The sequence below is a fragment of the Notolabrus celidotus genome, chromosome 10 (assembly GCF_009762535.1).
Source record: "Notolabrus celidotus isolate fNotCel1 chromosome 10, fNotCel1.pri, whole genome shotgun sequence".
Taxonomy (NCBI): domain Eukaryota; kingdom Metazoa; phylum Chordata; class Actinopteri; order Labriformes; family Labridae; genus Notolabrus; species Notolabrus celidotus.
Window position 1 is genome coordinate 12,667,175 of NC_048281.1, and position 12,798 is coordinate 12,679,972.

Below are 12,798 nucleotides of genomic sequence, written 5' to 3' on the forward strand. Positions count from 1 at the left end.
TGCTCACAGCCATCACACAACAACCATTACACCAATGTACACACAGAACATACAACACACAACACAACACAAACAACACACAACAACAGCAACATACAACAACAACAAGAACAACCACACACAAACAACACATAAACAACAACCACACACAAACAACATACAAACAGCAACCACACAACACAACAACCAATGACCACACAAGAACCAAAACAACACAAATAACACAAAAACACAACATTCATTACACAAACAGATGTTAAACAACCTTCATCAATCATCCAGTAACCAAAACAACAACAACCATTAAACGACTGACAAGAACAACAACAAACACACAACCATCTATGAGTCAACAAACAACAAAAATCCAAAAGCCTTCACCACCATCAAACAACTATCTGTATCAATCAACAGTTATCTAAAAAACAAAACATCCAAAAACAACAACAATCTAAAGAACAACAAGCGCATTTACATTAAACACCATCAAACTGTAACAACATCACATTTAATCCAACTAACTTCCTCTTAACGACTGAACGTCCCTCAAACCTCCTCCTCGCCTCTCCTCCTCCTGCTCTTCCTTCTCCTCCTTTTACCTTCAGCAGTCAGGCCTCATTAGACCTGTATAAAACGGTGAAGTGAGATCATACACAGAGTCAGCTGTTTCTAATGATGCTCTTGCAGAGCGCTCCTCCTCCTCCTCGTTACCTCTGCTGTGAAGTGATGAAGAGGCAGTAATCACCTGCCAGCCCTCTGAGTGCCCTCAGAGTAAATATTTATGATCACATTAAAAGTCTCCTCCTGCAAGCTGCTAACAGGAGAGACGTGTTTGAACGGACTCTTTGAAGAGTTTGCGGCTGCTAAACAGACTTTACAGAGAGTAGAGGCAGCCCCTGAGGGTCCTGACACAAGACCTGCAACCAGAGCCAGAGAGAAGTAGCCCCCAGGTACGGCTCCGGGTCCTGAACCAAGACCTGCACCCAGAGCCAGAGAGGAGCAGCCCCCAGGTACAGCTCAGGGTCCTGAACACAGACCTGCACTCAGAGCCAGAGATCACACAGTCCTAACAGGAGGTTTAATGGACCGTCAGTTCCTCCAGTGTCCACTAGAGTGTGGTGCCTGCAGTGAGTCAGTCCCCATAGAGCCCCATGTCTAAATGTTACAGCAGAAATAAACATGTTTTACAGCCTGGTGCCAAAACAGTTTGGGTCTCTTTGGCTCATTTCTCTCTTCTGCAGTTCTTCCCCTCAGGTCAGATTGAACCTGTGTCTGTTGGGATTCGTTAGCGTGCATGAGAGCGGGATGTTGGTTTTACCTGCAGAGAAGATGATGGGCTGTAGAGATAGACCAGCTGTCCTTGTCTCAGATCCCTGAGGTGGTTTTGGTTCAGGGTCAGAGTTCCTCCCTTGGTACAAACAGAACAGTGTTTGAGTTCAGGCCCACATGGTGAGGAAACATGGAATAGGTCTAAACTCAGGGTCCACATAAGACCTGGTCCCTGCTCTCCTGTTACATCCAGTACTCCTCTGTCTGCAGAGAGACCAGACCGGGTCCAAATTAAACCTGCTCACCTCGGGCTCTGATGAAGAGGAGAGCAGGCTTCTTCCCCACGAACCATCAGCTGCATGAACCAGATCCTTGTAGACCCCTCCTGGCTCTGGTCCAGGATCAGCTGCTCCTCTGAGGTCACACAGGAAACAACAACTTCCTGTTAATTGGCTGAATTAGCAGAGGCTAATTACTATGCTAATGTTTACCTGGTGGAGGCAGTGGGGCCCGGACCCCAGAGCCCCCCGGAGCAACGAGCTGGATTAATAGATCTGAGACCAGAGACCCCCCACAGACCAAACACAAACATCCTGCCGAGACAATCAGAGAGCTTCATGGGAAATATCTCTGAGTGTGGAGGAAGACGAGCAACCGCTCCGTCACACAAAGAACCTCAGCTAAAGGGCCTACATTTAGAACCTTTACACCAGCTGACGGAGGGAAGGGGGGAGAGGGGGTAAAGAGAGGGGGAGAGAGAGAGGAAGAGAGAGAGAGAGTGAGAAAGAGAGCTAGAGGGGGAGAGAGAGAGAGAGAGAAGAGAGAGAAAGAGAGAGAGAGAAACTAGAGAGAGGGGGGGGTGAAACGTGTTTGTTTGTTCATGAGGACTCTAATAAACTCAAACATCAGAGAGAGTCTTGATGTCCCTGAGAACGGAGCGGGTCTGGTCCTGGATCAATGAAGACCAACATGTGGGTCGTTAGCAGGGCTTGGACTGAAGGGAAACATGGCGTCCGTTTGTTACCTTCATGGATCAATAAACAATAATCATCATCTATCAGCTCCGCCTCAACACCAGCCGACCCCTTCACACCACAAACTGGAAACACACAGACGGGGATCAGATCTGGACCTGAACCAGAACCAGAGCGGTGACCCACTCTGGGAAACTCAGCCTGAGCTCTTCCCACAGAGATCATCCAGACGGCTTGTTGGAAGTTTTTCACAGGATGTCAGTGAACGCACCTCAGGTCCTGAACGCACCGTTCTGAAGGACTCATCTCAGTCCACAGCACTGAGGGTTTCCCTGACCTCTCCACAGAGCCAGACCCTTCTGACCCTGTGACCTCAGAGTGTGTTTGTCCATGCTGTCACTTCTGTGTAATGTTTATGCACCCTAGAAAAAAGTAGCACTTTGAGTCAAACGGTAGGCACACAGAGTTCAACTTTAAATGCGTCTTTATAAAGAGACGAGGTGACAGTCTGCAGTCTCACACCGCTGACCCAGATATCTTCAGGGTCCAAACCTCAGAGCACCAGAATCTGTTTAAGACCTCTGAAGGCTCCACGTCTCTGTAGAGGCCGAGACCAGATCCTTTCATTTCATGTTTCTTTGAAGTCAGATTTTGTAACGTCATCTTGTTTGTAACGTCTTTATCTGGTCATGTTGAGTTTCTCTGGACGATGACTCTGACCCTCTACACGTTTGTTTGACCTAAGCAGTCTTCATCGCTCTGCACTCTTCATCATCAGACCTCCTCTCTGCACTCTCTGACTCGAGGTGCGGTTTCAGAGAGACAGGGGTAAAGAATGATCCTCTCTCTCAGCTGATCTGTGAACAGGTTTCATTCCTCTGAACTCTGGATGTGCTGCTGTGAGCTGATCTGTGGTCAGACCCCCCCCCCCCCGCCAGAGTTACAGAAAGGGGGGTTAGACAACCGGGAGGGAGCCACCTCTGTGTACAAATATTCTCTCCTTCTCTCCCTCTCTCTCTCTCCCTCCCTCTCTCCCTCTCTCTTCCTCCCTCTCTCTCCCCCAGCGCTGGCTGATAAGAGAGGCAGCAGAGGCTGAGGAGGGGGGAGGTGGGGAGGATCACCCTCCTGCAGGGATTCAAAGCGGCCCCCGTCGCCTGGATTTAATTTGCATCAGGAGGGTGGAGAGCGCGGGGCGAGGCGGCGGTTGGAGCGCGCTCAGTGAGGCGGTGTGCCCGGCAGCTCTGCCAGAGAGGACAGTCTGGGGGCCACCTGCCCCCCCACCCCCCGTACCTCCCCCCCTTAATCCAGAAGTATTTCATTAGGGCGTCAGGACGTCCTCTGCCTTTGATGTGCGTTTGTCCCGTGGACACAACATTAAAGACTCTCCTTCAAGCCGGGTGAATTCAGATAGCGTTACCTTCTTCTAAGGATTGCAAATGTGCTTAAATATGCCCTTTAATGGTTCTTTCCTCCAACCGTGAGCTCCCACATTAGTTCCCCCTGTGAGCAGCGAGGCCTCTTATTGGCTGCTGAGCCACGGTGAGGAGCAGCTTCATCTATCTGTTGTTCTTAGAGTGAACGCTTTAATACAAACTCAGAGAGTAACCCAGTTCACAGTGCCACAGACCGGGGCCACAGACACCTGACAGGGGCCACAGACCAGGGCCACAGACACCAGACAGGGGCCACAGACAGTCATTGAAGTTACTAACCATAGACCTTTCTGGAGTCCCTGAGCTCCCTTGTCTCATAAGTTCCTCTGGATCTCTGCTGCTGTGGACGTGCCAGACTCCAGCTGCTACAACTACTACTATCTGTTTCACCACTATTATCTCTCTCTGTCTCTTCATCTCCCTCGATCCCTCTCTCCAACTCGGTCTCAGCAGATGTGTGTCTAACATGAGTCTGGTCCTGCTGGAGGTTTCTGCCTGTTAAAGGAAGTTTGTCCTTGCCACTGTAACTTGCTAAATGCTGCAAAGTGCTCTGCTCATGGTGGATTAAGATGAGATCAGACTGAGTCCTGTCTGTAAGATGGGACTGGATCTTATCCTGTCTTGATGTTGGGTCTCAGAGACACAGACACAGACACAGGTCAGGCTAATGAAGCTAATGAAGCTAACGAAGTTGAACCAGTTTAATCTTACTCTTCATGAGGGGGCAGGTTTCAGATATTCTAAGATGAACTTATGATTTAGCTTGGTGTAAACGTATCACTGACCTCACAGTGATTAATGTCAGTCGCTAACAGACAGAGGATAACGGTTCCAGGCTAACGGTTCCAGGCTAACGGTTCCAGGCTAACAGACGGAGGCTGCTGGTGTGTATGCTCTTAATGAGGATGTTGATGCGTTCTTCAGCAGCAGTGTTTCCTCCCTGAGCGCGGGCTGACAGGATGGACTTGAAGTGCTCACAGGGATTAACATAATTGCTGCCTGACACACGCTGACATGATGCTAATTAGCACGCTCTCGTGTCGCACCCCATGAATAATTGAAATCAACAGATTTTGGCCTTTATCACAGAAACACAGGAAGTGCCCAAAAACATCAAGAGAAGACGTCACAGCAGATCTCTTCAACATATGACCCTGAACGCCTCGTGTTGTGTTCATGTCAGGTTACAAACGCTCACTAGGGGAAAGAAGTGTGTTTGAAAAAACAGTGTGAAAACATAGTGAAATTATGCTGCTAACATTAGCATGTGCAGCTAACAGCATGCTACCTATAGCAGAAAAGTCCAAGTTAACATCAGAGCTTAGTGAGCCATTCATGAGCTCAGTCCAGTATTCAGGTACATGAGGATACAGAAATGACCTATTCAGCTAATGCTTTCTGTAGCTAACATTAGCAGCTCTGTACCTATCTAAAGGTGCATTTCGACCAAGAGTTCCAGGGTCTTTCAGCCCCCAGAACTACTTAACCCTGAACTAGAAGGTTCCTGTGCCCCCATTGTCTGCGCTTCGACCGCGGGCCGAAGACCCGGGTAGATTGTGCAAATCAGGCCAGTGACGTATGGAGGAAATAAAAAGGAAAATGCACCACCAGGCCAATAGAGGGCAGTAAAACAAAGACGAATGCCATTCATCACAGATGACACCAAAGAAGCAGACGGGCAGGCAGGTATCACAACAGTTAGCCTGTTAGCATGGAAGAGACTCAGCTGGCACTGTTTAAGATATATTTCATCACAGATGGATTCACTGAATCAACACGTGAGGGGAGATAAGCACGAGTGGCAAAGACGTTTCAACACGGTTTTAAAATCCTTTTTAACTCAAAAAGCCGTGGCAAAGATCACCTGTGTTTTGGTTTAATCAGCGACCCTGTTAACTGCTGACTTTCAGCCAGATGCATCCCTCATAAACGACTTTAGACGATCATTAAATACTTATCTGATGACGTGTTTCAACAGCTGTGTAAACTCCTCAAACACCGTTACATTCAGCTGAAGTTCTTCAGTTTACATGTCCCTTTTAAAACGGTAACACCGGGAGAGACACATTCACAGTGGGCTGAGAGAAGTATACTGTTAAAAAGCTGCTAAATCAAGTGAATCACAGCTTCTTCTTTTGAAGAGTACACACACATACAAAAAAGATAGAACAAATAAAAACAAATGAAAGAAAGAGAAATCAAGTGAATCACAGATGTGTGTGATGTTATTGTGGACGACGGGCGGAAAAAAAACACTGCGGTTAATCTACCAATCAGACACGTTCACCCTTGCAGGCCCTGTCCCCCAAAAGCCCTGGGACCTTTGAAAAGTACTACCCCCTAGCAGGGGCTTTTCAGGGGGGAGATTATCTACCTCTGAACCACTTTTTCGCCCTGGGTCCGTTGGCCAACCTACGTAGTTCAGGGGTAAGGTCCCTAGTTCCGTGGTAAAGTTCCTCCAGTCAAAAAACGCCTTAAGAAAAAAACATCAGGAGCATCTGAAGTTAACGTTGCATAGCATAACATGTTAGCTAAAGCAGGAGCTGGTCTACTCCCCAAAAGAACTGCAAGCTGTTAGCATTAGCTTCGGTCAATTAATGTATTGATATGGAATCTGTTCGCTTGTAATTAATTTGTTAGCATATTATTGTGACCTGGGACCTAATAGCTTAGCATTAGTTTGTTAGCAGTATATAAAAACCTGAGACCTGTTAGCTTGGTTGTTTTGTTCAAGTCTTGCGTAACATGGTGGAGTTTATGTGGTCTCTGAACCTACCTGAGGTCAGCAGGTTTTTAACGTGGACTGTTTATAGAACGGCAAACGGTCAGCAGGGGGAGCTCTACGTTTTGACTTCAGTTATCGGAGCTGACCTGGGGTCCATCTTTTTATACAGACTATTTAACAGAGCCGCTATTCATAGAATATTACCTCATATGTATATATATATATGGCAAGCCGTTCAGGAAATTAATATATATGGAATGAAGTCTGAATATATGGAATGAAACTTGATATATATGGAATGAAGTCTGAATATATGGAATGAAACTCGATATATATGGAATGAAGTCTGAATATATTGAATGAAACTTGATATATATGGAATGAAACTCGATATATATGGAATGAAACTCGATATATATGGAATGAAGTCTGAATATATTGAATGAAACTCGATATATATGGAATGAATTCTGAATATATTGAATGAAACTTGATATATATTGAATGAAACTCGATATATATGGAATGAAGTCTGAATATATTGAATGAAACTCGATATATATGGAATGAAGTCTGAATATATTGAATGAAACTTGATATATATTGAATGAAACTCGATATATATGGAATGAAGTCTGAATATATTGAATGAAACTTGATATATATTGAATGAAACTCGATATATATGGAATGAAACTTGATATATATTGAATGAAACTCGATATATATGGAATGAAGTCTGAATATATTGAATGAAACTTGATATATATGGAATGAAGTCTGAATATATTGAATGAAACTTGATATATATTGAATGAAACTCGATATATATGGAATGAAGTCTGAATATATTGAATGAAACTTGATATATATTGAATGAAACTCGATATATATGGAATGAAGTCTGAATATATTGAATGAAACTCGATATATATGGAATGAAGTCTGAATATATTGAATGGAACTCGATATATATGGAATTAAGTCTGAATATATTGAATGAAACTTGATATATATGGAATGAAGTCTGAATATATTGAATGAAACTTGATATATATGGAATGAAACTCGATATATATGGAATGAAAAATGACGTCACGTTTGGACTTCGCCATCTTGTCTTTCTGGGGTGTGATCATAGGGGTGTGATTCTGTTTTCCAGTTAGACGTAGCTTTTAATAATGCAACCATGAGGGAGGCACGAGATGTTTTCACTGCAATTTTAATTAATGAAGGGGTTATCAACCCCTTGGGTAATGCATGTGCTGTTTAGTCAATCCGTATAGGAAAAAGGAACCCACCCCTCCTCTCTATGAAGTTGGTTTCATCCAAAAGTGATGATCGGACCGTCTGCACAGAGAGACGAGAGGAACACGAAGCAGTGGGCTGCAGAAGCATTTAGGAGGGTAGTAAACAAGTGAAAATACGAAAATATTAAATATCACAGGTTATACACACTTCTACAAAGGCTAAAGATATTGCCCCTTCTTTATTCAGGTGGTTCAGTCCTCTAGCTCGCTAGCTAACTTTTGTTATGACTTGTGATAATGTAGCATCCTGTTCAATGTTAACAGGTGGAGCTCATACCTGTGTGCATCATCTGACAGTGAGTGAGTGTAGTGGAAAAAGTACGACCAAATTACCACAGGTTACAGAGGTAGAGGAAAATGTGTCCCCTCAGAAACACTAAAAAGAAGTGCAAAAGGTTATTTTCGGAGAGACATTAATAAAAGATGAGTTCTCTTTGATGACAATAAAACAATACGATTAGAAGTGGTGTTCAGAGTACTTATTTAAGCTTTCATTCAATATATTCAGACTTCATTCCATATATATCAAGTTTCATTCAATATATTCAGACTTTCATTCCATATATATCGAGTTTCATTCAATATATTCAGACTTTCATTCCATATATATCAAGTTTCATACCATATATATCAAGTTTCATTCAATATATTCAGACTTTCATTCCATATATATCGAGTTTCATTCAATATATTCAGACTTTCATTCCATATATATCAAGTTTCATACCATATATATCAAGTTTCATTCCATATATTCAGACTTCATTCCATATATATCAAGTTTCATTCAATATATTTAGACTTTCATTCAATATATTATTTCCTGAACGGCTTGCCATATATATATATTAAAATATATATATATAAAAATATCTATTTATTTATATATGGATATAAAGTAGCCTGCAGAGACACGGGGAGCCTGTGTCTGTGTATAAAAGTTTGTTCTGATTGGTTCTTCTCTTCCTCTTTAACTCCTCTCCGTGTGGCGTGAAGACTGTGATTCTGTCTGTCACATGGAACCTTTGACTAATCGCACATTTTATCGGCTGAGTGGGTCGAGGCCTCGGGGGGGAAAGCTGCCCACTTCCTGTCCCACAGTCGGTTACCCACAATCCCTCAGTGCAGCCTGCGGCCTCGGACTGACTGTCAGGATCTGATCTGAGATCAGTGGACGGTTGCCGGCGACGCTGTCACACAGTGATGTGAAGGCTCAGTTTAGTGAGTCTACCTGCAGGCGGGTCAGAGTTGCAATGCATTCTGGGAGGGCAGGTCAGGCTGGTGCATTCAAAGACAGTCAGCTAATGTGGGAATAACAAGCTCACGGCTCCTGGTTTGTCTTATAGTTGTGTTACAGTAGAAGAAGAAACATGGACACGTAATAAAACAGTAGAAGAAGAAATCAGCGGTTAACATTCAGCAGCAACATAAATCAGGTGCAGTCAGAGAGTGTGTGCTGATGAAGGTTACATATGTGGGACGTGATAGCCAATCACAGCACTGGATTATTGTGATGCGGCTCTCTGAGATCTGACCCGGGATCAGCCGAACAACAGAGGAACACGAGAGTGGAGGAACATCAGGATGTTCACTTCAGATTCATCTTTAAATCCTCTTAAATCTTAAAGAAAGCAGCTGAGTGGATGATTAAAGTCCACGCCGCTTCTTCTTCTGCTGCTGTCACACAAACATAATCACCGAGCTGCCGTTATCAAAGATGTATTAAAGATTAGAGTCGGGACGAAGTCCCACTCTGCTCCTTTATTCACTCACTTAATGAAAACCACAGATAAGCTCTCTTTGCCGACCGCAGCCACATTACAGCCGCAGGTCACATGACCTAATCCCATCAGGGACAAAGGTACAGTTCAACACGCCAACGACACGCCAACGACACGCGGACACCACAGGCGCACTCTGTCAAGATGCAGGACGTTAATCCAGCGTGTTTTAATTAGCAGCTGGAGGATCTGAGGACGTTAAGAAGTGACGGACCGTCAGTTGGAGCTATGCGGACTCTTCGCGTCCTGACAGAGATTACTGTGAGAGTGTGTTCTCTCTGTCCTGAGCTCCATGAGGATCACACACACACACACACACACACACACACACACACACACACACACACACACACACACACACACACACACACACACACACTCTCTCCTTCAGATAGAAACACTAACAGCTGCAGTGTTTTACTGAGGCGTCAAGCAGGCCGACGCTCTGAACCTCATCAGCCTGCAGGATGGCATCCAGCTACCTCCTGATCATGGTCCAGCTTCATCAGTCTGTGGTTCAGGTCCAGAGGCCTCCTGCACATGCTCAGATACAGAGGCCTGCTGCACATGCTCAGGTACAGAGGCCTCCTGTAAGAGCTTGGTCTGGTAGCAGGACTAGGTCTTATAGCAGGCCTGGTGTCTGCAGGCTCAGTCAGCGTTGATCACGTCCCTGTGATGGGGGCAATGGATACGTTAAGTTATTTGGAAGTTAATGGTTCGATTCTGCGTCTTTCAATTTATTACCAGAGTACTTACAGTCGGAGCTCTTTACTGCGAGAACAACAAACCTTCACTTCAGGCGAGAAACACTGAATGAAACAGACTGTTTCTGATTCTTTAAACCTTCCTCTCGTATCTTCAGAGAAATGAAACACGAGCTCACGATCAGACCAATGTTTGGATGTGATTGAGAAACTCCGAACACGGTCTGAATTGATCCTCCTGTACGAGAAGCACAGGGGAGAGAAGCAGAGTGTACCTGAGAACAGGTCTGCTCAGGTGTGTGTGTGTGTGTGTGTGTGTGTGTGTGTGTGTGTGTGTGTGTGTGTGTGTGTGTGTGTGTGTGTGTGTGTGTGTGTGTGTGTGCAGAGAGATAAACAGAGCAGAGCGAGAGAAGAATAAGAGAGTTTTGTTCTCGGAGCGGACGATGATTCTTATTTTGACTTCATGAATATTTAAAGAGGCGGCGCTCACTGCTCAGAGCGCTGTGGCCGTTTGAGCCTCTCTACGTCTGCATGGCCTCTTAAATTAAACATGAATTACTCGTCTTCATTGAGAACAATGCAGCGCTCTTAATTATTTCCAATTTACAACAAACTGTGAGAGCGGTGAGGAGGAGGAGGAGGAGGAGGAGAGGAAGAGGAGGAGGAGGAGTTTCATCATATCTGCCCTCAGAGGAACTTCCTCTGAAGGATGTTTGTGATCTTCATGGCTCCTCGTTTATCGTTGATGAAGAGCAGAGTGGCGTCAGGACGGAGAGCAGGTACTCTTCCTCCTCTTCCTCCTCTTCCTCCTCTTCCTCTCTGCAGCGGTGAGTGTGGCGTTCACTGTCTGTCAGTAAACCCCGCACTCTCTGAGTCTTTAAGCTGCTTTGAATACCTTTCTGAAGATGAGCCGCTCGGCAGCAGATTAACCTCCTGAGACGGGATTGGATCTCATTGGATGTCAGAAAGGTAACGACACGAGGATGATGAAGAGGGAGACCAGGAGCAGGACGTGAAGAGGACCGGTCTGACTCTATGTGGGTCACTGCTCCTCCTGTGAGGTTTTGGACTCTCTGGTTCACCGCTGTAATCACAGGAAGTAATCAGCCACCGTTAGCTTAAGACGGATTTCATTAAAGTGCTCAGGTCAGAGGCTTTGGACGATTACATCCTGAGGATCAGGACGCCTCGCAGGACCGCCCAGAACACACAGCCCTGATCCAGATCCAGCACCCACCTCCATGACCTTTACTGCTCAGCATCCAGGTCCAGATCCAGCACCCACCTCCATGATCTTTACTGCTCAGGATCCAGATCCAGATCCAGATCCAGCACCCACTTCCATGGCCTTTACTGCTCAGGATCCAGGTCCAGATCCAGCATCCACCTCCATGACCTTTGCTGTGCCAGATCCAGGTCCAACCATCACTCCAGAACCAGATCCAACCATAACTACAGGTCCAGATTCAACAAGTACAGAAACTACAGCAAAGAGACCTCCATAACCTTGAGAGTAGTTTCAGTCTGGTCCAGACCTCTACCTGGTCCTCTGGAGCAGTCTGACCATCCTTTATTGTGGGTTATGAGGTGATGGCAAGCTTTAAAGTCCAGAATACTGAGTTAGACCCAGGCAGAGGAGACGGACTCTGACTCAGGTGGGTCAGGACTTTAATACCTGAGGGAAAATATGAGATCTAGAACCAGCTACAGTTCTGAAAAAATCAGAACCCGATCAAGTATCAGGACCACATGGACCAACCGGACCCCTGATAGGTCTGACCTCTGACCCTGTGAGGTCTGCTGGAGGAGGACTCTGTGGTGGCTCTAGGACGGGGTTTCAGACGTGTTGCAGGTCTGGTGGAGTGGACTCATTATTTCCTCTCCTCGGGCTCTTTCATCACAACGTCGCTCTCTCGCTCTCTCTCTCGCTGCTCGATGTGTTTATCAGAGCGACGCCACGAAGACCAACGATGATGAAGGAGGACGCAACGCTGCAGACACAACAACAACAAGGAGGAGGAGAGGGAGGAGGAGGAGGAGGAGGAGAAGGAGGAGGAGGATAGAGTCTGAACCACATATGGTGCATTTCAACCAGGAGTTCCGGGGTCTTTTAGCCCCCAGAACTACTTTGCCCGGAACTAAAAGGTCCCTGTGCCCTCATTGTTGTTTGCGTTTCAACCACGGGCTGAAGTCCCGGGGGAATTATACAAATCAAGCCAGTGACGTATGGAGCAAAAAATAAATAAATGCACCAAACCAGTAGAGGGCAGTAAAACAAAGACGAATGCCATTCATCACAGATGACACCATAGAAGCAGATGGACAGGCAGGTATCATTATGAGCAACGCAACAGTTAGCCTGTTAGCATGGAAGGGTCTCAGCTCGCGCTGTTTTAGATCATGCTTTAAATCAAGTGAATAACAGATGTGTGTGATGTTATTGTGGATGGTGGGTGGAATAAAACACTGCGGTTAATCTACCAATCAGACACGTTCAGCATTGCTGGCCCTGCCCCCCGAAAGTCCCGGGACCTTTGAAAAGTACTACCCCCCTAGCAGGGGCTTTTTAGGGGGTGGATAATCTCCCCTGAACTAAATTTAG

General features: G+C 45.6%; 1 protein-coding gene and 1 pseudogene across 2 annotated transcripts in view; both read right to left on the minus strand.

Moving 5' to 3' along the window:
- Positions 1 to 278, minus strand: part of LOC117820290 — a 186,938-nt pseudogene extending 186,660 nt beyond the window's left edge.
- Positions 279 to 594: 316 nt separating this feature from the next.
- Positions 595 to 12,798, minus strand: part of gtdc1 (glycosyltransferase-like domain containing 1) — a 55,086-nt gene continuing 42,882 nt past the window's right edge. Inside the window, exons 11-13 of one of the 2 annotated variants that reach the window (XM_034693743.1) lie at positions 1,575 to 1,681; positions 1,319 to 1,408; positions 595 to 624 (exon numbers count right to left, since the gene is read on the minus strand). In XM_034693743.1, the coding sequence (XP_034549634.1) occupies positions 1,396 to 1,408; positions 1,575 to 1,681 (120 nt within the window). In that variant the 3' untranslated portion in view covers positions 595 to 624; positions 1,319 to 1,395. Of the gene's footprint in view, positions 625 to 1,318; positions 1,409 to 1,574; positions 1,684 to 12,798 lie in introns of those variants that run through there. The other variant, XM_034693745.1, reaches the window with a different exon arrangement.